This window comes from Grammomys surdaster, unplaced genomic scaffold, assembly GCF_004785775.1.
Source record: "Grammomys surdaster isolate TR1022 unplaced genomic scaffold, NIH_TR_1.0 126039, whole genome shotgun sequence".
Taxonomy (NCBI): Eukaryota; Metazoa; Chordata; class Mammalia; order Rodentia; family Muridae; genus Grammomys; species Grammomys surdaster.
This window is the reverse complement of record NW_021620852.1, coordinates 5323442-5350571: the sequence shown is the minus strand read 5'-3', so window position 1 is coordinate 5350571 and position 27130 is coordinate 5323442. Positions and strand designations below refer to the sequence as shown.

Here is a 27130-nt window from a genome sequence, read left to right as displayed (position 1 = left end):
TTTGTTTCACTGAGAATTTGTATTATTTTCTCATCTCTTCCAGTATTCTTCCTCTAACATTTATTTTATACTTAGAGTTATAAACTTGTGCAAAGGACTATGATTCTACTGTGTTTCATAGATTTTGGAATCTTATGTTTTCATACTTTTTCTTTAATTTATTTATTTACTCACTTTACAACACAATATCAGCTCTTAGTACCCCTTCACCTAAGTCCTCTCCCCATTCCACCTTCCCTTTATTTTTGAGAGTGGACGTCCCACTGTGGGTATCACCCTTGTCCCCTAGTGTTGTAGCCTCAACCGTGATTTTGCCTATGTCAGTGCTCCAGTGATCCTGAGTGTGTCAGAGCTCCTGAGAATTGAACCTCTCCTATGGGTGTTGTAGCAGTGGGTGGGGAGCCACAGCCTTGGGTCCACTCTGGGCACAGGTACAAACCACAAGGGAAGTGTGCTTTCTGGCTAGGCAGGGGTTCCGGAGTCCCTGGATCCCAGGGTCCGGGTTTCTCAGGGTGTTGAGGCAGATGTTGTGCCCTCACTTGTGATCCTGGGTGCATCAGAGTTCAAGTGATCCTGGGTGTGTCAGATATCCTGAAAGTTGAGCTTTCTCTGGGTGTTGTAAGACTGGGTGGGGAGCCAGGTCCCAGGGTCTGCTCCAGGCACCATTGCAAACCGGAAGGACCTAGAAAGTGTTTAATTTCTTTATTTCTTCAATGAGCCAGTGATCATTGAGTAGAGAGTTGTCCAGTTTCCATGGGTTTGTGAACTTCATGTTGTTTCTGTTGTTGGAGTCCATCTGATAAGATACATGGGGTTATTTGTACCTTCTTATATCAATTGGGTAAAATATTCTCTAGATATCTATTAAGTCCATTTGAGTCATAATCTCTGTTATTGTCATTATTTTTCTGCTTAGTTTCTGTTTCAATAACGTGTCCATTGGTGACAGTAGAGTGTTGAGGTCTCCCACTATTAATGTATGGGGTTCATTGTATTATTTAACCCTTAGCAATGTCTATTTTATCATCATGGTTACCCTTACATTTGGATCATTGATATTCAGTATTAATATATCCTATTTTTAAATTTTTCCGTTGATGGGTAGGAGTTACCTTCCCTGTCACTAGATTGCTTTTGAATGAAAGTCTATTTTATTAGATATTAAAATGGCTGCTCCAGAATAGTTCTTTGGAGCCCTTCTTTACTTTGATAATTACTACCTTTATTACTGAGCTACTGAGAAAAATATGTCCTACCTAACTTTGGTATGGGTTGTTCTATAGATATTATTTAAGTCTATTAAATGAAAGATGGCATTTAGCTCTATTATTTTGCACACACAGACACACACACACAAACACACAGACACACACACACACATATATGTGTGTGTGTGTGTGTGTGTGTATATATGTATGTTTAATACATTGGTGAAAGTGAGGTATAATTATCTTATATCTTATCCTTCAAGTGTTAGGATGGGATATCAAACCAGCCAAAAAACCTGTTGTGGATAAGATAGGGGTTAATGGATTATCACTCTTATCTAAAATATCTATTGGCAAATGATTGCTACTGGGGAAGAGGAAGTCACTTTGCTTCAGTGATTTGCCTCCTGAGAGGCACTCTATACTCTGGCATATGGTTCTATAAACAAACACCTACTGGATGCACTAAATGGGTCAATGAGTCTAAAATAATAAATAAAAGGCGACTACAAAATTGGGAGAGAAAAGCACTGGTAGCAATATGGGATTTGAATGGGAAGGAATGTTGGATGGATTCTACGAAGTAAATATGAATCACATTCTCAAATAATAAAAATGGAATTATTAAATCAACCTGAAGGTATTTTCTTTAAATAGTTAGTTATAATATTCTCTGTAGCTTTACTTAAAATATGTATAAGGAGAATAAAGAACTCTAAAACCAGAATACCAATGCATTATCAAAGAGGATCTTTTTTTCCAGAGTACTGCAGTCACCAAAGTTCTATTTTGAGTCCTTTAGTAGTCAAAGGCCTTATGAAGCACTATCAAAATCCTGCTTTTTGTTAGAAAATGCATTTGTTGGTGTTCTATGAACCTTATAAATGAAGATTATTATTAGAATGCCTCAATACTCGACTCTATTATGTAGCTCATTCTTGAAAGTTTTGAAAAAGTTGTCATAGTTTTGAAAGAATAGCTAATAGTTCATGTATAGAAAATAATTATTTAAGTGAGTAAAATGAAATTAAGAAAACAAATGATGTTAGTGAAATTAAGTACCAGATTAAATATAGTTGATTATTTTGAGATACTATCCAATTTACAATAATTTTATTATATTTGTGCATATTTAACCAAACTGAGTGACATATAAGGTTTGCTATACATTTTCACTGTGATTTTTGTGCCATGATGCTGCTGAATAGACAGTATGAAACCATTCCTAAAATAATTTATCAGCTAGAAAGTAAAGTCAAGTTCCAGAAATTTTAAAGTATCTGAAGTAACTACAATAATAATGAATAACCAATAGTGTAATAAAAACACAGTGTCAGTTATATATGAAAAGAATTGAAACGTTTAATCATTTAAAATGCTCAAAACACTCCAAATCTTAACTTAATGAGAATGTGGATACCTGAATAAAATTTCAGAAGACTAAACAAAAACAGAAGCTTTAATATTTAGAAAAGCAATGATAGAATAAAATAAGTCAATAATAAAAATGTCCTGAATTTATCTAATCTCGATATTGGCAGACAAATAATTACAGAAAAAATTAAGGCGGCATAATATGAGAGTCAACTGAAGTTAAAGACCGACGACTTCCTCCCCTTTTAATGCAGAAACAAAATTAAGATAACATAGAAATCTCATAAAATATATTAGCCATCAATAAAAAAACGCAAAAATACATTTTTAAAAGAAATAGTGAAGACTAAAAAAAAAAAAAAACAACTCTGCAGTAGGCAATGTGACGCAATACTCAGGATAAGCACTTTCAGTAAAAAAAAAAATCATGAATTTTAGAAAAGCTAAGAGGCAAACGATGAGCTGCTCTTTCAGAAGCAGAAAATATAAAAATCAAACAATCCAGCAAGGTAACACACCAACCAAAGTCAATAGCTAGCACAATATAAAAGCGATGTCAAGGATATTAAATGTCATAATGATCATAAATTGGCAAATCTTAGCAATTAAAAACCAGAAGTCAGCTATTTTAACTAATTCTTTGAGAAATCACACGTGTTCTGATCATATTCAATCAAATTCCTTGCACCTCCTGATTTACTTTTTATAAGGCTCAAATAACTTAATTTATAAGTTGCAATTTCATTGTGTTTTTCCCATACTCAATATTTTAGAAATTACATATACTCAGTTTAGATCTAAGAGTTTGACTATTGTCTAGTATTGGATGTGTTTCATTCTAAGAATCTTCAGTTAATCTTTATTATTCAATAATTTGCTATTTAATTTGAAGAATCACAATTTACATTTTGTAAGATGTGCAGGTGGGAAAGTTTTAAACTAAGTTACAAGACAAGAAAAACATCCTTTATCATCTTCATAGAAATATATACAGATCATTTTACATATCTAATACAAAAGTATTTGCTATTTCCTCTCCAAGTTCAACAGCAGATTCTTATTAGGAGTGTCTTGATTTTTCTTCTTGGGATAGACTCAAGTAAAAAATGGTTCTGGCAATTCCTAAGCATAACCATAAACTCTGACATCAAACTACTAATGGGCTTTAGAAAGCAATTCTAACTTGGTCTTCCTAAAGGCTGAAGTGGTTGCCACTGCCTGTGGTAGGGGAACTGAAGACATAGCTCCAAATAAAATTATAGCATGAAGAATCCTATCAGATGCAGATAAAACTAGAATCTTAGCTACAGGAAGGAATCTCGGGACAGTATGAAGCAGATTTGTAAATTATTAAGAAGAGATTTTAACTTAGATCTAAGCAGGAAGGAGCTAATAGAAGAAAAATGCTCAGAGACAAGATCTGACACAGCAAAGCATTAACATGGGCTTTGAAAGAGAAAGCCACAACTAGTTATCTTTAATGTAGCTTGCAATTGTTCAATTTTGATGTCTCTCAAATTTTATCTCAAAAATTGCTAAGGAATTTTATTTTACATTTGTCCTTTTAGTAAATGAGATACGGGGGGTGGTTTTGCTAAACACTGAGTATGATTACACCTGATAAAATAAAACCAGTTCTCTTCTATTGTAGAAGTTAATTTTTCTAAATTATATAAATATTTAATATTTATAAATATATAAATTATAATTTATAAATATATAAATATATATAAATATTTATATTTCTGTTTGTTGGATAATGAGAAAATATTTTAGAAAGGAATAAAAATATACACTTAAGCATTTTGCAAGATTATGGCTATTTTAATATATTTTAAATCTTATTCTAAAAGGAATACTGCCTATGTATAGGGACCTCATTAAAATTTTTAATTGTGCTGGAAATATGACACTGGGGAGTAACTTCTATATTTATACAGGTGGATTGGGGAACCTTTGCTTTCTCCATACCAATTTGCCCCATATTTGTATTCTGTTCTTTTGGTGACAGGTTAGATCAGTAAGACTAAAATATTTACCGCTAGCCCTTAGTTTTTAAACAGTTTACAAAATGTACTGTGGTTTTTAAATTAATAGTTCCAGACAACTTGTAATTATTAGTTCTTTAAATTATAAGTTAATAAGTAAGTGGAGGGAAATATGTTCTTAGTGAAAGGAGGCTGGTCCTCTATATGAACAGTCTGAAGATTGTTGCCATCCTTTACTTTTAGTTCCTTTGACTTTTTTTTTTTTTTGAGACAGGGTTTCTCTGTGTAGTCTGGATCTAACTCTGTAGAGGAGGATAGCCTCGAACTCAGAAAACTGCCTGCTTCTGCCACCCAAGAGCTGGGATTAAAGGCATGTGCCACCACTTCCTGGCTTCTTTCAACTTTTCAAACTTTCCACAAGGGCTTCTTTGCTTCATGGGTTTAAGTCTTGGGGGGGGGAGGGGAGGCTGCTTAAATTTTTAAAAGGAAATTTAAATGAAATGGAAATGAAGACCATGCCTTTTTGTTCTGGCAAGCTTCTAAAGACATGGGCTTCTTTTGGGGACAGGTTCTAAAGTACTATCAGTCAAAATCTTTATTGTTCTCTGGGAAATTCTGATTAGATAAAAACAGGAAGTAACCCATGGAATCAAGGGTGTCTATTTCCAGTATTAACACAAAATACAAGCTCTGAATGGGCAAGCTGGAATTTCAAAAGTATAGCTTAACCAGTGATTGTGGTGTTGAACAGCCGGGACAGTATTTTTGGTGTAGCCTTGCTTTTAGATTACTTGTTGTTTTTCTTCTCCTTTCTTAGATTGTTTTCATACAACATACACTAAGTACAGTTCTTCTCTGTGAATTCTTCCTAGAAAATGACTATTTCCTTCTCATTTGAATCTACACCATTTCTGTCTCTCCTTAGGAAAAAAAATGGGCATCTAAATAATAATAAAAATAAAATATGATCAAAGAAATTTAAACTAGCCAAATGGGACATAGCAAACTAACAGGAAAAAAAACTAAATAAAAGCACAAGAAACATTTATAGATGCAGAAACATACATATTCCTACACAAATGATTTCCAGAAGCCATAGTATAGACCCAAAGAACCTGTACAGGAGGCGAAGAGGAGCCTGACAAAATATTATGAGACAAATATCTTTGAATGATGCCATTGAGTTCATTTTATGTGGCCATCTACTGTTGTGCATAGGACCTGGGGATGGGCAAAGGAAGAGAGAGGACAAACATCGTCCATGCTGAAGGAAGCTTTCAGTACTAGGAATACAGTATCGGTGTTACTCATTTAACACAGAGGAGTCAAGTCTGTACCTCTCTATCACCTTCATCCCTATGCCCTATGGACTAGTTCATGGTACTCTGCAGACTACAAAAAGAAGGTAAACATTAACCCAGTTGCAAACCTTCAATCTACAGTATTGACTGGCATGCAATATGTACTACTACAATAGTAGCACAAAGTTAGTGGGAGTTGGCAACCAATATGTGCTTCTACTTAGTGTCTACTCTATGATATGGAAATTACCCCCAATACTTTTTGAGTATCTGAGAACATGAGGAAGCTTGACACTGTGTCTATTTAACAGTCTAATGGTAGTGGGTTTATTTCTGGGGTCTGAAAACTCCACAATCATGGATTTTTGGTCAGACTTACAATGCCAGGTATATATTTTCTCCTATGAACTAGTCCTTCAATACAATCAGAAAGGAGTTGGTTACTGTTATAACACCAGTGTTACTATTGTATTCATAGATTTTGAATATAAATTCATTTATATCAAGTTACAAAAGATCAGTCCACAGCACTCTAACTCAAATACCATTTAAGCATTTTGACTTGTTTTGATGAACTTATCCTGTCTTTCGGTCTATATCGAAATCCAAGCCAGATTGATTAGAATGGTTTGCTATGCTTTGCTATTCTTTCTCACCAGAGAAAGAAATCTTCATGATGCACATATAAGTATAACCACACACATGCCGGGAAGCTTTGTTTTTGTGCTGTTCTTCCAGACAAATAATTGCTAGTTATGACTCTACATTTAATCACTTTTCTCCTTTCGAAGTGAGTTCTTTGCTACTATGAAAACATTTTTATTATATTCTTAAGTGAGTAGAGAATAATGTAAAAACGACTTATTCTGTAGCACCATGTTTACTTTTTGTTGTTAGAAAAAGGATTTCTTGATAGGATTAGTAAACACTAATATCTCTGCACAGTAGTAAATTCATTGCCTTTTACAAAAAAAAAAAAGCAAGATCATCTCATCATTTTTTTTTCTAGAATAGAATGTTTTCCATTTTGCCTTGAAAGAGAATATAACTTCAAGTGTTATTTTTCAATCTCAGGCTTCCCAGACTGTTTATAAATCTTTAGGAATCTTCTTTAAAAATTGTCAATGCTGTCAATACTAATTATTAAAAGCAACTCAATTATAGAGCTAGGATTTTTTTTAACTAAAATTATGCCATAAAAATTCCCATCTAATATAATAACTACTGTTTCTTTCATAATCACACTATTCACTGTCAGGTTATATGTTTTATGTCACACTTCCTGTCAGCAGGATGTTTAATCTTTTCAATATTATACTTCTGTAGACCTCATCATAGAAATGTGTGAAGCTAAATGCTTTGTGAAATAATTAAGTGAAGATACCAGAGCAGTTATATTATTTTTAACTTTTGTTTTGTTCTGGTTTGGAGAAAAACATTAGGTATGGAATTATTTTAATTCATTATAATACCTCTATTATTAACATTAGAACACAAGAGATACTGAGGTGTGTTAATACTGTTTATCACAATTAATTTTAGCTGGGAAAAGAAATTTGCAAAGTTGAAACTTTAAGTCAAAAAAGAAAACATGATTATTTTATAATCTTGTACTTTAAAGGCAATAAGTGGACATCATGTCACATGGACAAATCCTAATATGAGCTTAATGCTTGTAAGGACATTTTCACATGGAAAGGGCAAATATTAGATCTATAGGGACAGATTGAAATATAGCAATTTCTTTAAAACAAGTCAAAAAGTTTTAAACTATAGCAATTTCTTCAAAATAGTCAAAAAGTTTTAAACATATATCTAAGTTAATCTTGTATAATGTGGTATAATTATTGTAGACCCAGATATAAATAAGTTTTACTCCAAAATCAGGCAGACTCTAACCCTTTGCCTACTAATGCGGAAAAAAAGGTTTGTTTTATGTTTATTTATGCATATGTATGTGTGTGTTTGTGCATATATGTGGTCCTGATTGTTTATATGTTTGGAGGTTAGGTCATGGTATTTAACCTTTGGAGCTGGTGTAACAGGCTGTTGTGAGCCAACTGACATGGGGAGGCATTAACTCATTTATGTTTGTTTATAAGATAGGAAAGTGCTCTTACTTGCAAGGTCATTTCTTCTGCCCCTGTGCATTATTTTATGCACATCTAAGTTTATCAATGTAGTGCTGTTAGAATCAAAACTGAGACAATTAATTTATATTCTATATAACCAGTTGGTCACATGTTTTGTTGTTGCTTCTCAAATAACAATGTCCTTCTTATAGAAAAAAATATAGTATATACTTTGCCACCTTGGCAGAAAAATGTTTTCCAGCACCTTGGGAACAGTTCATTCATTTTTCCAACTTTTAATGTCTACAAAATTGGAACTTAAACTTGTTTTAATTTCAAACATAGCCCATATAGCATCAATTCCTAAATATTAAAACATTTTTCCTCAATAAGATTGCTTCAAAATTAACTCTTTTTTTTTTTTTTGTTACAGGAGACAACTGCATGGCCACTGAATATAGCAAGATGAAAAGTATGCTTCTAGACTTACAAAACCAAAAGTACATTACACAAGAAAATGAGAATCCCAACAGTGAGGACATATCTAGGAAGAAGCCATTGGTGGATCACATGTTCAAGTATTTTGATGCAGACAGTAATGGACTTGTAGATATTAATGAACTAACTCAGGTATGATCAATGATAAAATAAAATGTCTTGCTTAAATATAGAAGATAGTTTTATATTTGTTAAAACTTACTCAATTTAATAATATATTTAAATCATATTATTAAAACAGTAGAAATGAAATGTTAAGAAAAGTTTGACAACATAACTTGTTATGGAGAAATCTTCAGGGGAATGATGGGCTGAAACCCACCTGGGATGTGTAATTTGATCCTGACTCAGAAAGTCAAGAGCTTGGAATATCATTCAGTATATATTTGCTGGGCTTAAGTTTAGAATGTCTGAAACTGATGATATATAGATTTCAACATGTCAGTTTTAGAAAATGATAATCTTTATGAATTTATCCAGTTTTTGAAGCTCTCAATTTTAGAATAAAAAATTGTTCATTATATTTATTTATTTTTCTTTGTAATATGCAAAGGCATCTTTTTCATTGTTTTTAAAACAAATTTTTATACAATATATTCCAAACACAATTTTCCCTCACTCTATTCCTAACAGTTCCTCTCCCCTTCTTGCTTCCTCCCAAGATTCACGCTTCCTCCATTTTCTTCTCAGGAAAGAGCAGGCTTTCAAAAGAGTACAGCCAAACAGGAAAAAAGAGGCAATAAGACAAGGCGAAGCCCACATTTAGAGAGCCCAAAATCAAGGCAACCCAACAGGAGGAAAAGAGTCATTGAAACACCAGTTCCCCTTGTTAAGAGTCCTATAAAATCACCTAGTTAACAACTTTAACATATGTAGAGAACCTGGTGCAGACTCATGTAGGCTCTGCGCATTCCAGTTTAGTCTCTGTGAGTCCATATGAGTCTTGTTCAGTTCATTTAGTGGGCCATGATCTGCTGTCCTCCAGCCTCTCTGACTCCTAAGATCTTTCCTCTAGCTCTTCTAATTGGTTTCTCAATATTCAAAGGGGGAATCAAATGGAACCTGCATTTTCAACTCTCTCTGCCTAATGTGAGTCTCTGCACTAGCTCCCATATGCTGCTGGAAGAAGCTTCTCTGATAACTGGACAAAGCTCCAATTTATGAGTATAGCGGAATATCATTATAGCTCATTAATCACTTCTTATTTCATTGATTCTTTTGCTAGTTATATTTGGTTCTACCCTACATCTTTGAGCTATCCAGTCTCTAGTTCTTCACCTTCCCAGTGGTATACAGCATGGATTTCCTCTTAAAACATGGTCCTCAATTAAACCAAACATTGCTTAGTCACTTGTGGTTCAAAACTCATTGGTGGGGGGGGGGACCGTGCAGTGTGGGCGAGGCACGTTCAGGGTCATGCAGCATGGGCGGGATGCATTCAGGGTTGCGGCCGTGCCCATGTGCAGACTCAATCCCACGGGGTGGCTGGCCCGGGGAGAGCGGGGACTGACGCAGCTGGCAGTTGCGGCTGAGTCTCCAAGGAGCCCCGCGAAGCTGGTGCATGGACTGCTGTTGTAAGGGGAGAGTGTCCCGTGGGCCTCTAGAATGCAGGGAGCACAGGGACAGCGGGGAAGGCTTCTCCCCCCCACCCCCCCACCATGCGAGTTTCCACTTACACAAAGAGTCCAGAATTTCAAGAGACACGTGGAGTTGAAGACATATAGATTTATTGACATGATGATGAGTCTGAATGATAGTGTGCTCTCCCAAAAAATACCAGAAGGGGTTTCCTTATATTGGGAGGGGGAGGGGCAGGGCCAGGGCCTTTAGGTAATATGTAAATCTTGAGGCAAAGACCTGTTCCCCAGCCCTCTACCTGGGCTTTACGTGACTCACTGCACGTTACATGGAGACCTCATGTCAGGTCTCTGGGTTCTGGGGGCGTTGCCAAACACCCCAGGATTTCCACAGCCCCACAGTCACTCCCACAAATTCTGTGCCACCATTGCCCAAGCACACCTTTCAGGCAGATCTTATGGTTGGTGGAGGGTTTTGTAGTTGGGTTAGTGTGCAGGCTTCTCTTTCCAAAGCTTGCAGAGTACCTTCTTGTGCTAAAGAGACTTGACTGTATGGGTGAAGACTCCATGAAGACACCAGCTCAACGTTTCTATGATCAATGAGTTGTATGGATGTTTACTCTGCAAAGAGGTCCCATTGTCATTTTTCAGAGAGTGGCTTTCTGTTGTAGCATTATGCTGGATTGTTTAGGGATCTGCATAGGGTCCCCTCAGCCAAAAACTCAACTGACTGTAACCCAGGCCCATCACTGAAAGCCTTGCCTGGCTACAAAAGATGGCCAGTTCAGATTTTGTATTTTCTCTCACAAGGAGTCTTCATTAGGGTCACTCACATGGATTCCAGGAAGTTTCCACTGTACCATGTCCCCACACTACCTCCCCACAGCTTCCCAATTCCAGTTGACTGTATATATTTCTTCTTCTATAGTCTCTTCTATATTTCCTGCACCAGTCTCCACCTACCAGCAGTCTACATGCAACATTTCTTCTATTTTCTCTTCCTATGGTAGTATTGACCACACCCCTTCCCTTTCAGAAACTTCCATTTTACTTAACCTCTCTGAGTCTCTGGTTATAGCTTGTTCATAATTTCCTTAACAGCTATTATCCTGTTATAAGAATTCATAGAATCTTTAATGATTTTCCTTTATACCCTTGAATAACTCATTATTATATTTTACTTTCACTAGTATTTAGTGAAAATGTTAATATTTCATCTATCAGTAGCTGTTTAGGACAATAATAAAACAGTTGTTTGGGTTCCTTGAGAAATGTGTGAAAAATATGTTTTATAAGTATTTACTTAATATTTATGGGTTTAGTTCTTTCTTTTAAACAATCTGCTTGTCAAGTGTGGCAATATTTAATAAACATAATATATTTATAAAATATTAAAAACAGATATTCTATAATGATATCAGGAAAAATTAATTAGATTTTAAAATAATATGAAAAGAATTTAATGATATCTGTTAATAATTCATAAGCCATTTCATCAAATAATATACATGCTATTTTAAGATTTTTTGAACTGCAAGTGACAATTAAAGACAAAAACATCTTTCTGAGCTTTCAAGTATACAGCCTCAGAGCAGTCTACATGTACATTTTTAGTGCCCATAGCGAAGATATTCTCTAGAGTTTCTCTTGCATATTTTAAAATGAATCAGCAGATACAGCCATATCTTGTTCAGAGAACGTTTATAATAAAAACCAGCAATTAAAGATGACAAGATTAGAGTTAACAACTTGAAGCCATCATATTAAAAAACTTGTTAGAAGGAAGAAAATTATTAACTCAAATAAACTGACTGGATAGGAAATAAACATTCAAATAACCCTTCTTTATCATAGATGAACAAACATGATAAGAAAACCACATATGTTATTTTGATCTGTAAAATATATCCAAATAGAATGCAGATTTATTGGAAATTCTTAAACATTAAATAGAATAATATTGTATGAAACTGATAAAAATTTGTATTAGGCCATTGAGAGATTTTTCATTTATGTTGAAAGTACTACTTGAAGATATTATAACTCAATATATTTGCATAGCATCAAACATGCGAAATATTTTAAGTGATGGTTTAATAATGAAAATTATAATATAAGTAGAAAGAAATATTTTTATTCTAATAAATTAAAGAATAAATAAGTGCATAGTATCTATTTGGTCCATCTTTGAATGCTCTCATCTGCCCATCCCATATAATTAGCATTTTATGAAAGCATGGACTTCTGTTCAGAGAGACAAATACTTTCTTCTGCAATCATTAAGCTTTAGGGTTTCTAGAATATCTAGTGGTCATGTTTTTATAGGTGGATTTTAAACTGAAATAAACATTAGACAAATAATAAATATTTTAGTTTGGGATGCTGATAAACACTGTGATAAAATAGTTCAAGATAAATTTAAACTTTAACATTTATGTACATGCAGTGCTTCCCTATAAATTATATTTTATTTGCTCAAAATACATTCTGTACAATATACCAGATTTATTCTAAAAGAATTTCAAAATAGTATATAAAACTTAAATTAAAATATTAATTTTAAATAAATATATTAAATGAATATAATCACTGTTTTAAAGTAATTGACATTCTATGAAACTGCATTTTAAGTGACTATATTCATAGTTTAAATATTAAATATGTGTGTGTATTCAGCTATTATTATCAAAATGGAGATTCTTTTTCCTTTGAACTCCTACAGAAATGACTATTCAGTTTTAAAGTGCACCATAGATTCATGAGTGACTGGATAGAGCCAGACATTGCCCACATACCTAACTCTTTGCAGTGTACTGTGGGACTGAATATGCAACAAAATTGTTTTGGATGTGCCATGATTAATAGATATGACAGTTAAAATTTAAAACTTTTAAGATAAGATTCTAGCTAACTGTATGATTGTTTTTCATGAATAATACTTGTCCCAAATAGTAGGTTCTAAAATAAAAATTAGCATGTGAAAACCTTGTCTGGTAGTGGCTTTAGGATCAACACCTGGAGAACAGCAAGGATGAAGCTGAGCTGTGATTCAGTGAAGGCAACAGCCTTTAGCAACCGCTAAGTCAGATGTATCTTCAGAACCAAGATATTATTTTCAAAACAATTATAGTTGAGATTGAAGACAGTTGTTCTCTTGTCATGGGAGAGTTTTTGGATATTGACACTCACAGAAAATGGAGTGATACAATTTTGAAAGACACTGAGCTATGAATACTCAGTAGACAAGTTTCTACGGTACGATATAGAGCATCATGATATGAAGTGTGGAACTGTGCAGTCCAGTCCATGTTCATTTCAGGAACACTAAAGAAGTTATCTTGTGAGGAGTAATACTCTGTTATAAACAGGATTCAAAGAAGAATGTACTGTTCTTGAAAGAAGAGATTGCTAAGGACAAGGATAGGTGATGTTGTGTCTTAGTTGGTCTTGAATTGGAGAGATGGTGCTTGAAGTTCAGTTGTGAACTTATTGCAATAGACTGATTTGCGGTAGGGTCAGTTTATGTGATTCCAAGTTTTCTGAGATTTGTGGACTTTGACCTCAGGAGCAAAGTCTTTTTGGTACTGAAGGGAGACTGCAGATACTCAAAATTATGAAATGACCTCTGTTGTCATTGATAGAGTAATGCATTACTGTTGGGGTGCTGGTACATGGTGATCACAAAGACTCATTGCTTCAACACCCAAGATACAGTCTCCACAATTGTCAGCTATAAATCTGTATTCTTTTTTGGATGATTACAATTTTAACATCATTCAAAATAATATATAGCTCTGCCTTATTATGTCCTTGTAAATTTACATAACTAAATATATCATATTCTATAACTTCTAGCAACTAAGTTACTTGCATACAAAGTTGAAAAATATAAAATCAAAAGAAAATGTTTGCCATAATCTTTCATGTAGTGGCTCACCCATCAATTGACAGAACCTAGTAGGATTTCTGGCCCATGTCTTCTGCCATGATTGTAGACATTTGAAATGGGGTGACATCTTCATACCATTTTTTCTTGAGTATCAGTTCTGCCACACTTTTTCCCCAAGGGTTTCCCTAAGGTGATACCCAGAAGGATGGTAAGGTAGTTAAATTAATTTTAACTGGACCAGAATAGAACTCCTTTCACAGATAACTATCAAGAACTGTGTGATGGAGGTCAGGTTTGTCATTAAATTATTTTTCTTTCTCATTTTTGAAAGCTCATCCTTGATTGGAATAGGGTAGATTGATGTATTATTTGCTCAATTCTGGTGATGTTCAGTCCTTTCTCAAATTAGCACCCTATTGTTGGGATCTCATTCTGAGCTGAGCTATTGCCCCGTTCTTTACTTGGAAACAATCATGTGCACTTTGACTTAGATTTATTGCTGAAGAGTTGAGAGGTCACCAGCTTCTTTCCTCTCCACATATCTAAACACATATCTAACAAATTTCTCTATTCCATTAAATTTTCTTCTTTAACACTCAACTTTCAACACTCACATTGACTTTTTCATGAAATATGACTTCAATAACACTTGTTCCTAAGAATATTGTCTTTGAAGTAATATTCTCAAATTGGCTTAACAGCCCAGTGTGTGAGTGTGTCTCGTTTCTCACTGCAAAATCTTAACAAATATACAATTTTTTAAAAAAATATGGTTATATCCTTCAACAAATAAACTGTTATTTATCTTAAATGTTTGTATCTCCATCTATGAGCAGACACTCAGTCATAGAGAATTGCACTTGTGGTTTTCAAAATACACACTATTCTTAAAAGAAACATGAATGTATAATGCTTTAGATCAACATTTCATAATGAAATAACTGAATATATATGTCAGACTTCTCCTTAATGTAAAAGACTAGTCATTGGAGAAAGGAAAAAGCTGATAACTTCCAGTGAAATGGAACAATGTACTTGATATTCAAGACAGTAGGAATGTTGAAGGAACAGGAGTAGAAAGAAACAAGGATTCAGAATCTAAGACATTTGTGAATTATGATGTAGTAATCATGTAACTGGAATTCCTGACTCAAATGAGTGAATTCTTGTATTATCATTCAACCAATTATCTACCTACTTGTTTAAGTTTATAACCTCATTTTGGTAAATTGCATATTTGTTAAGGTTTTACAGTGAGCAATGAGACACACTCATACATTGGGCTGTTAAGCCAATTTGAAGAATATTACTTTATATCATCTTTCTATTTATCTGTCTGATAAATTTAGTTTGAGAAGAAAAAATAACTTAAAATGCTAAGTTATCCTTTACCCTGTTTCCACTATGATAGAATGGATACAGGATAAAAAATAGCTTCCAAGTAAAATTTGAGGGGATATCCACTTCCCCCCTCATCCCTCATTCACTCTCTCTAATCATTTATTTTCCTTCTTAGATATCTTTTGTCGTATAGTATAAATCTGTATTCCTGATTGAAAGATAAAATGTATTTTCAAGAATGTAGAGGAAAACAGTTCTTTGCACACAGAATTGGAGTTTCTCAGAATAAAATATTAGTTAGTCATGGACCAGGCATTGAATCAAAGCAGGGGACTTCGGAGTGTCACATATGCAGGGATGGACCATGGTTCCAGGTACTGAGGTTTTCAAATTCTCATAAAGGAATCTCTTCTCAGCCAAACCAAGAAGTTTTGATTTACAAAATTATTTTTAGTACAAGGCAGTATAAACAGAATTGGAGTTTATTTAAAAAGACAACAACATAGAGTTGACACAGAATGAATAAAAGACACTCAGAAACAGTATGATGTACTTGAAGGATCTATGGGCTTCACAAAGGAAAGCCCTATTTCACTGCCTTTACAATAGCCACAGTCTAATTCTATTTTGTTCAAAGCTGATATCTGGCAAGGGTTATGAAAGAACCTAAGTGACGGTGTATGAGTACTCTGAGATAAAGTCAAAGTAGAGATGCAGGAAATGAGATTATCGTTATTACAATCACAGTTAAGGATTTTGTTTGTGAGATTCCTAGGAGAAAAGTTAGACCTCCTACAACCATCATAATAGGCTTAGGCCTTAAGATAGTTCGGCATAGTATTTGTATGTAAAAGGAATATTAATGCTATATTAGCAGCCTTTACAGAGATTATTCCTAGTTGTCCTGGAAATTTTTCCTCTCAGCTGGGGAGCTTTAAATTGACATGAGAGATTAGGAGTTTCTGTTCTTTCCTGATTCCCAAAAATATTTCTTGTCTTTCTAATTTGCCTCAGCAAGACCAAAAAAAGGGGTAACCAGAGAATATCCAAATTGTCTTTCAAAGAAGAATAATCAATTCCTACACTCTGATCTGTAAAGTAGTTCTTCTTTGTCTGTGGACTCCAACTGGAAGCCTAAAAAAACAAATAAATTCTAAACATTTTCTGCATAAATTTCATATAAATGCATACTTTTTATGTAGTTTATCAGCTTCTCACAGTCAAAAACAGTACAAACAAATAACAAAATGGAATAATTACTGAAATGTACAATAACAACATTTGGAAATTTTCCATTAAACACACACACACACACACACACACACACGAACACACTTGGACTCACATAACATTAACCACAGATAGCTAAAACCGTGGGAATCTAAATGTTAAATAAGTAAGTGCTTTGATATAACTTATTTTGGTCAAATGAAAGGAGAGAGAGCCAGTTTGGTAGAGAGTTAACAGTGAGGACCCAGGGTAGTCCTACAGCACTTACATTTGGTGGCTCACCACTGCCTGTTAACTTCTGCTCCACAGAGTCTGAGACTTCCTTAGCCACTTAAGGTTCCTGGATACATGTGTTACACACGCATACATTCAGGCACATGAATCTTATATGTTTGTGTGTGTGTGTGTGTGTGTGTGTGTATGTGTATGTGTCTGTATGTGTGTTAGTGTATGTGTATGTGTCTGTATGTGTGTTATGTATATATGCTAAATAAAAAAAACAAAATAAACAAAATAAATCTTTAAGAACAGAAAAATGAGGGCATATATTTGCTCATAGAATTTCTCTAATGCTAAGTTTAAATAAGCAGCGGTAGAAAATACCTTCAGTTTTTCTCCATTTAGACTCTGTCATCTTAACAATCCTATTCACATTACAAATCCATATTAGCATAAAATATATTCCTGATGGGCACATTTGCCAAATCTTTATTAAAATTATAGAAAGAATTTTTTTTAACATGGTTTAGATTATTCTCTAATATAAATTTTGATTTACAATGCCATTTGGTCAAAGAAAACCACATGTAAATACATTTATAAAATTAAATATTAACTAAAAATAAATAAAAGTAGTTGTTTTTCCAGCAAACCAGTTAGGCATGGTAATGATGTTTTGCAATATTTGCATGTAACATGTGTTTGTCTTAAAGTAATTAAAATAGTTACAAAGGGACCATTAAAGCTTATTTTGAATCAATGAAAACTATCGTATTTTTCTCTTTTTCCTTTAATTCATAGCCACTCAACATATTTATTTACTGTGAGATTAGTAAGGATTGTTTTGTCTTATGGACAAAAGCTATTTTATTTAGAACTAAGTAGATGCAAACACACAAGTACTTCTATGCATACAGAGAGGTAAGACTTAGGTTCCCCTGGGTATTTTATGGGGATTAATCTTATTTAATACAGAAGGTAAAAAGTACAAAGGAATTTGTAAAAATCACCTCTGAAAGGAGAATGGGTAAATATTTTAATATCAAAAACATATAATCCTATCATCTACACAAAATAGTTTGGTGTAAAAGCAGGTGTTTGCTTTACACTACCATTGTCAATTTCAGCAGATAGGTCATACAATTAATGGATATTTCAGAGTAATTATAATAACAACTGTGGGTACATAATAGAGAAGGATAAAGCCCTCGACTAATGTGTAGTGTGTGTGTGTGTTTATGTGTGTGTGTGTAAAGTGTTATATCCAATCCATAGAAAGAAAACAGGATTATTATAATTTAAAATTTTTATTTTAAGCATTATTTGGAATTTTACTTCAGAACACCAAAAGAAAAAAAAAGTACAGGTTTTATATCCAATTTTCTGAGGAATCACCAAACTGATTTCCAGAGTGGCTGTATCAGCTTGCAATCCCACCAACAATGGAGGAGTGTTCCTCTTTCTCCACATCCTTGCCAACATCTGCTATCAGTTGAGGTTTTGATCTTAGCCATTCTGGCTGGTGTGAGGTGAAATCTCAGGGTTGTTTTGATTAGCATTTCCCTAATGACTAAGGATGCTGAACACTTCTTTAGGTGCTTCTTGGGCATTCAAGTTTCCTCAGCTGAGAAGTCTTTTTTAGCTCTGTACTTCTTTTTATAATAGAGCTATTTGGTTGTCTGGAGTTTTGCATTCTTTCACATGCTGACCTCCAGTTGAACCAGCACCATTTGTTAAAAATGCTGTCCTATTTCCCTGGACGGTTTTAGATCATTTGTCAAATATCAATTGAATATCACACCTGGGCATATACTCAGAAGATGCTCCAACATATAACAAAGACATATGCTCCACTATGTTCATAGAAGCCTTATTTATAATATCCAGGAGCTGGAAAGAACCTAGGTGTCTTTCAACAGAGGAATAGATAGAGAGAATGTGGTACATTTTCACAGCTGAGTATTACTCAGCTATTAAAAACAGTGAATTCATGAAATTCTTAGGAAAATGGACTAGGAAATATCATCCTGAGTGAGGTAACCCAACCACAAAAGAATACACATGGTATGCACTCACTGATAAGTGGACATTAGCTCAAAAGCTGGCAATACCCAAGATACAACTCACAGACCACATGAAACTCATGAAGAAGGAAGACCAAAATGTGGGTGCTTTGGTCCTTCTTAGAAGGAGTAGCAAAATATTCATGGGAACAAATATGGACACAAAGTGTGGGTCAGAAACTGAAGGAGGGGCTGTCCAGAGACTGTTCCACCTGGGTATCCATCCCATGTGCAGTCACCAAAGGTAGACATTGATGTGGATTCCAGTAAGTACATGCTGACAGAATCCTGATACAGCTGTCTCCTTAGAAGTCTTCCAGAGCCTGACATATACAAAGATGGATGTTCACAGCTAACCATTGAACTAATCACAGGGTTCCTGATGGAGGAGTTAGGAGAAAACTGAAGGAGCTGAAGGAGTTTTCAACCTCATGGGGAGAGCAACAATACCAACCAACCAGAGCTCCCAGGGTCTAAACCACCTGCCTGGGAGCACATGGGGAGGATTCCATGGCTCCATATGTATATGTAAGGGAGAATAGCTTTGTGGTGTGTGGATGGCAGAGGAGGTCCTTTGTCTCATGAAGGCAGGATCCCCCAGTGTGGGGGAATTTAAAGATGGGGAGGTGGGAGCAGGTGGGTAGATGGGAGCACATCCTCATAGAAACAGGAGAAGGGGGGATGAAATAGGGGATTTCTGGGTGGGAGGAAAATGGAGAATGGGGATAATGTCTAAAATGTAAATAAATTATACAAAAAACTAATTTCAAAAAAATGTTTTATATCTATCTTCTGAAAACTCTCACAGGAAAAATTGTATGTCATATAAATAAATACATATATTTATAACATTAATTTAATCAATATATTTTTACATGAATTTTCAAATGTTTTAATTGCCATATTGATTATTTTAAATTACATTTTATTCATTTAATGTGTATATCTACATGTCTGCATGCCAAGGTATATGCATGGTCAGGGAATACCTAAGAATAGTTGATTCTCTCTTTCTACCAAAACGAAGTGAAATAGGGTAGTCAGACTTGGCAACAAGTGGCTTTACCTGCTAGGCCATCTTGCAAAGCCATCCATCTTGATTTTTAAAAGTTATATTAAGCACTGTAGAAAAAATAAGATAGCAATTTTCTTTTATTACTATTTTTAGAGGACAGTAGAATGTCATGTGTTTAAAAAATAAAATTTTCTCTATTGAGCATTTATTCTTTTTTCAAGTTGTTTTTATGTAGAGCTCAGAAGATAATATATAATTGTCTTCCTTAATTATACTATCTCTTGGTTCTACTCAACTTCATGATAATAGAAACTCCATCAGAATTGGGCCTGTGCTTCCTGCTGTGATAACTCACTTTTATACATGACATGCTCCTTCATTCATAGTATCTGAAAAAATGTTTTAAACAGCAAAAATGAAGTGAAGATAGGAAGAAATGTAAGAAGTAAAAGTGTGCAGACTGTGTATATTGGAATATTGGAATAAGTCCAAGATTTTTGGAGGGGTTTGAATCTGATACTTAGAGATATGCATTCTCATGACAGATGTGTCTGCATTTTTTGACTTAGAGTCCTTGATACAATCTACTGGGTACAGAATTAATATATTTACACTTCTTCTTGTCTTCATCAATGACTTTGGTAATTCTTAAAAAATAGAAAAGTTTGGACTCTACCATGAGGACCATGCTCTTGGCTTAGTCATGATTTATTCAGGAAAATTAATTTTGGAGGGAGGAGGAGAAATAAAGTTACTAGAGCATTAGTAACTGTACACACACATTATTATAGTATAATATTCAAGTCAGGAACAGCATTTGCTGTCGCTTTTTGTATGTTGATTTTGTTTCTTGTAATGATGAAGAATTTATTTTTCCAAAGAAACTTTTGTCTTTGAATTGAGGTTATTTTTATATATGACATGTCATCAAATAGTGAAGATTTTACTCCTTCCTTTCTAACTTAGATGCTCTGGACTCTTTACACCTCTTGATTGTTTCATGTGGAATTTCCAGTATCATTTTAGTAATTAAAGCGGCAATTTTGCTCTATTCTGGTTGCTCCAGACAAAAATTACTATTGCCCTAATTGAATGTTATGTGAACAGTGGGTGTGTTGCATACATTGTTTCATGTTACTGCTGCATGAAATTTGTTCTGAGTATTTACCATGAAAGTGTTCTGAATTTTGAGGCCTCTCTGCCTATTATGATAATCCTAGAGCATTCATTCTTCATTTTGTTCACGTGGTGTATAACGTATTTGTGAATTTATGTACATGAATTCTGCTTTAATTCTTCACATGTTGTTCAGTGGATCCTGAGATCCACTTAATGCATAAAGTATGATATGGTTGAGCTATGGTTGTTGAAGTCATTGTATCTATTCAATAGAGACACTGATCAGTGGCTTCCTGTCTTCCACACTTATCTTTTCTCTTCCACTATTTCCCATTCCTCTTCACCTCTCTCTCTCCTCTGTCTTTTGACTTTTGTATCTTGTTTTCTAATGTCTGGTATCTGATATCAGTATAATGCATGCCTATTAAAATGTGCTACTGAAAACTTATATCCACCTCAAGGTTTTCTGACTTATCTCAGATAATTTGTATTATTTTTTAAAATTTGGCAGAATGGAATTTCAGCAGTTGTATCATCAAATCGTGTTTTTTTTCTTTTATGAAATATGTTATTGCTACATTGTTCTTATTCTTAATGGAATGCCCAGGTTTTTATTTCTTCATGTGTCATAAGATTCAATCAGATAAATTGTATGCAGTGTGTGCAGTGTGTACATCCAGGAATTTGTTCCCCCCTTTTTATTTTCAATGTCAAATTTGGGACCTTCCAGTTCTTATTAGACTAAGTATCCAGTGAGTTTATTTTGTGAAAAAATAATGTCTCCCATTTTGTATGTGATTTTTTTATTATAGTCTTTCTTTCTCTTGTTCTTAATAGTTAAGCTCAGCATTTGCATATTTTATTTACTTTTAAGAAATATACACAAAATCAATTCATTTGTTAATCTTTGTATGTTTTATTCTCTGTATTTTATTTATTTCACTTCAGATACTCCATATACTTTATTTATACTCCATATACTATTCATTTCTTGTTCTACTTTTTTGATAGAATTGGTTGCTATAAATTTCTCTTTTAGTACTAATTTTGCTGTATCATTGAGGTTTGCATATATTGTTTTCCATTATTTGTCTCAAGGAGGTTTTTAAATTTATTTCATATTTTCTGAATTAATTATTTGTTTTCAATAATGTTAATTTAAATAATTTAAATATATCTGTAAAGTTCCAAGGTTGTTTTTGAAATTGATTTCTTTCTTTGTAGTACTGTGGACTCTAAAAGCTTCCTCATAATTTTAGTGTTTAAAACTGTTATCAGTACTCTTTTTTTTTTTTTTTTTTTTTGGTTTGGTTTTTCGAGACAGGGTTTCTCTGTGTAGCCCTGGCTGTCCTGGAACTTACTCTGTAGACCAGGCTAGCCTCGAACTCTCGAACTCAAAAATCCGCCTGCATCTGCCTCCCAAGTGCTGGGATTAAAGGCGTGCGCCACCACCGCCCGGCAGTACTCTTTTTTTTAATTATTGAATATTTTAATTGTTATTCATTTTCATTTCAAATGTTACCTTCTTTCCATGTTTCCCCTCCAAAACCCCCTAGGCTATCTGTCTGACCCTGCTTCTATGAGGGTGCTCCCCCACCCACCTACCAACTCCCAACTTACCACCCTGATATTCCTATACACTGGGGCATCAAGCCTTCACAGGTCCAAGGGCTCTCCTCCCATTGATGCCTGACAAGGCCATCCTCTGCTACATATGCAGGTGGAGCCATGGGTCTCTCTATGTGTACTCTTTGGTTGGTGATTTAGTCCTTGGGAGTTCTGGGGGTCTGGTTGGTTGCAATTGTTGTCCTTCCTAAGGGGCTGCAAACACTTTCAGCTCCTTAAGTCCTTTCTCTAACTCCTCCATTGGGGTTCCATGCTCAATCCAACGGTTGGCTGTGAGCATCTGCCTCTGAATTTGTCAGGCTCTGACAGAGCTGTCAGGAGACAGCTATATCAGGTTCCTGTCAGCAAACAAACACTTCTTGGCATCCGCAATAGTGTCTGGGTTTGGTGTCTGTATATGGGATGGATCCTCAGGTGGGGCAGTCTCTGGATGGCCTTTCCTTTAGTTATCAGTACTCTTTTGAGGACATCTTTACTAGATGATATCCTAGACAATGTCCCATGTACTATTGAAGAAATAGGTTCCACAGCTGATGGATGAATTTCTGCATTAGTACCATGTTCATTTCATTTCTATATAATTTAATTCTGATTTCCTAGTTGATTTTCTGTCTTTATGGTCAGTCATCACTGAATGTAGGGTCTTGAAGTTCCTGATATTACTGTAATGCAGCTCATGACTCTCTTCATCTATATTAATATTAATCTACGTACTTGATATCTCTAATAAGCAGTGTCTTCATATAGAGAGTTTATTTGTTTTATCTGAAGCAAATTTTTTCTCATTGTATATTGACTTAATCTTTTTAACTAGTTTAACCCAAGTTTACTTCAGTGGACACAAGTATGATTACTACTGCTTATTAAAAATATACTTAAAAAGAATAGAGTTTTCCCTTGATCTTTCAATCTATATGTATCTTTAGAGATTATTCCATTTCTTGTGAGCAGCATGTGGTTGGAACTTTTGCTTTACTTTTTTTAAGAAGTGTGTTGCATTTAACAACTCTGGTTTTCATTGGAAATTTTAATCTATTTATACTTTATTGTGATCTAGCAAACTTTTATTACTGCAGTATCTTTCCTTATTTTTAGTGGCATTATGGCTCTATTTACCTACTCATCTGTTTATCTTTTTTTATGTTTAGACTATTGTCTCACAATTTTTACTGTGTCAATGTACTGATTGATTTTTGTCAATTTGACACATAATATAGATATTTGTAAAGAAATAACCCAATTTTAGGAGCTTTCTCCATCAGATTTGCCTGTAGACAAACCAGTAGAATGTTTTCTTTCTTTTTTTTTTAATTCTTTAATCTTTTTTTAAAAGTCTAGTATTTTATCCCCCCCTTGTTGGCCCTTTTTCTCATCCCATATTTCCCTACTCCCTGTCTCCAAGATGTTCCCCATACTCCCCAACCCCACCCTACCAAACCTCCCCACTCCCTGGGGCTTCAAGTCTCTCAAGGGTTAGAGGCATCTTCTCTCACTGGGGCCAGATCAGGCAATCCTCCTCTATATGTGTATCAAGAGTCTAGAACTATCTTGTGTATGCTTCCTGGTTAGTGGCTCAGTTCTCGAGAGATCTCAGGGTCCAGGTTAATTGAGACTGCTGGTCCTCCTACAGGGTCACCCTCTTCCTCAGCTTCTTCCAGATTTTCCCTAGTTCAACAACTAGGTTCACCAATTTCTGTCCATTGGTTGGGTATAAATATCTGCTTCTGACTCTTTTAGCTTCTTGTTGGGCCTTTTGGAAGGCAGTCATGATAGGCCCCTATTTGTTAGCACACTATAGCATCAGTAATAGTGTCAGGCCTTGGGGCCTCCCCCTGAGCTGGATCCCAAAATGGGCCTGTTACTAGACCTCTTTTTATTCAAGATCTTCTCCATTGTTGTTCCTGTAGTTCATTCAGACAGTAACAATTCTGGGTCAGAGGTTTTTACTGTGGCATGGCAACTCCATTCCACCTCTTGATGCCCTTTCTTTCTCCTGGAGGTGGACTCTGCAAGTTCTCTCTCCCCACTGTTAGGCATTTCATCTAAGACCGACCCTTTGAGTTCGGAAAGTCTCTCACCTCTCAGGTCTCTGGTTCAATCTGGAGGGTTCTACCACCTCCCACCTCCTGAGGTTGCCTGTTTCCATTTTTTGTTTTTGGCTGGCCCTCAGGGATTCAGTCCTGTCCCCCCAAATACCTGATCATGTTCCTCTCTTCCCCTCCCTGCCCCCTTTTCCACCCAGGTCCCTCTCTCCATCTCTCTGCACCCCCCATGGGTGGTTTCATCTTCCCAAGTGTATTGACCCTTGGACCCTTGGCTTGTTAACCTTTTTGAGTTCTGTGGATTGTATCCTGAACATTCTGTACTTTTTTTGGCTCACTTATTAGTGAACACATATCATGCATGTCCTTTTGGGTCTGAGTTACATCACTCAGGATGATAGTTTCTAGTTCCATCTATTTGTCTGCAAAACTCAGAATGTCCTCGTTCTTAATAGCTGAGTAGTATTCCACTGTATAAATGAACCACATTTTCTGTATCCATTCTTCTCTCATGGGTCATCTGGGTTGTTTCCAGCTTCTGGCTACCACAAACAAAGTCACTATGAACATAGTGGAATATGTGCCACTGTGTCATGGTAGAGCATTTTTTGGGTATATGCCCAAGAATGGCACAGCTGGGTCTTCAGGTAAATCTATTTCCAATTTTATGAGGAACCTCCAGATTGATTTCCAGAGTAGTTTTACCCATTTGAAATTCCACAAGCAATGGAGGAGTGGTCTCTTTCTTCACATCCTCACCAATATGTGCTGTCACTTCGTGTTTTTGTGAGAGGGCCAAGATCACTAAGCAAGATGAGCTTTATAAGAAAAGTATCCAAGCAAGCCAGAGAAAAGGGGCTTCACGTGGAGCCACCAGGTTGTTCCATTAGTTTCTGCACTGACTTTCTGTAATGACGGACTGCATGGAAGTGAATGCCTAAATTGGTTTCTGTCAGTTTATTTTTAATCATAATAATGGAAAGCAAATTTGAAGAGTCAACTATCTGATTTTACTTTGTTATTTCTATGAGTCCTACAAAATTCTTTTTCATTTTAATTATATGTTTTGAAAATGATCTTTAAAATGAGAAACAGAAGGGAGAGCTTAATTACAAACTACAGTTCTACTCTACTCATTACCAAACTTTCATTTTGATGTCACTTTTTACCTGTTTTGTTGCCTTCCTTTAAATATCGATTTAATGATCACATACTCACTAAAATTGGTAGCCTGATGTATCTACCAGAAACAGTGTAGACTAGATTATAAATCAGTCCTATCAGGGACATACGCATGAGCTTGTCACCAGGAAGAATCATAAAGTCCTATTCAAAAGCACTGGCCTGAGGACAGTGGTCATTGTATCTTAATTTTGCTGAATTTTATTATGACAGGCCTAGCCCTGAAATACAAAGTAATTCCTGAACTTACACATCTATTCTGTTACATAGCAGACAGAGCCATTCCTAAAACTGTACTAGCTAACATTAAAAGAGAGATGGTCAAGTTTTTGCCCTCATAAGTAAGGCTAGCACTAACCATAATGGGGTCTAAGGGCTTCTAAATACAATTTGTACTGTCTCCTTATGTGTGTATCAAGCCAATACTTCAACTCTCATTAACCTAGGCTGTCACCTTAATTTGCTGATGCAAATCTCTTTTCACACAATGTATATCTAGACTTCCTGGAGGCAAGGCCCTTGGGTTTTGCATTGTGTTCTGTTTCATTATGAGAGACCAGCACTCATTCAAGGAATCCTTCTGCTATACTTTCCCCATCTTACTCTCCATTGAATGGAGATTTTCTCTGAGCTTTGATTCCCACACTCAGAATAGTATTTATAGACTGATTTCTTCACTGACTGTCAGCACTAACTTGAGTTCAAAGGCTTCATCCAGTCTGTTAGCATGAGCCAACACTCAGAGTGCCTTGTCCAGAACTGTGTATCCATGCTGGGCCTGGCACTGAGTTCTGTGTTAAGGACTTTGCAGTTTCTCTTGAACAAAGGAGCACCATTTTCCCATGATGCACTGCTTGCAGTTTGGAGATGATTAAAGTGAGCAAGTCTTTTGTCTTGACTATAATGGGGACTTGCTTTATGGTTGTGCTAAAGTGTTGCTGTGTTTCAAAGGTTCCATTAATATTTGACTGATTTCCATGGTTCGTGTGAATATATTTTATTTCAAAGTGATTTTATCCAATTACTATTTTCTCAAATATATACCTCTTTGTGTTGTTCTTTTCATTATCTTGCTCTGCTCTCAGTTGCAGACTGTTTAAAAATCTATCTTTATCATATGCTGTATTTCAAACTTTGGAACAGTGACTGGCAAGACAAGGCAGTTAGAAACTAACCCCTGAGTAAGTGACTACCTACAGAAGTAGAAAGAAAATGGTTTATTTGGAGGAGAGAAAAAGAATATGGACTAGATATAATACAATATCAAAACATTAAATTATCTCTGAGTGACTGCACTGCTTGTAAAATTCTATGGGCTTTTCATGTAGATTCAAGCTTCGCACTGTTATAGACCATCATTATAGCCGCATGAGCTATAAAATCATA

At 35.1% G+C, this 27130-nt stretch overlaps 1 protein-coding gene across 3 annotated transcripts in view; it reads left to right on the top strand.

Moving 5' to 3' along the window:
* Window positions 1-27130, top strand: part of Fstl5 (follistatin like 5) — a 527925-nt gene that overhangs the window by 226884 nt on the left and 273911 nt on the right. For all 3 annotated transcript variants that reach the window (XM_028754928.1, XM_028754930.1, XM_028754929.1), the window contains exon 4: window positions 8377-8573. In XM_028754928.1, coding sequence (XP_028610761.1) covers window positions 8377-8573 — 197 coding nt within the window. The remainder of the gene's footprint in view (window positions 1-8376; window positions 8574-27130) is intronic.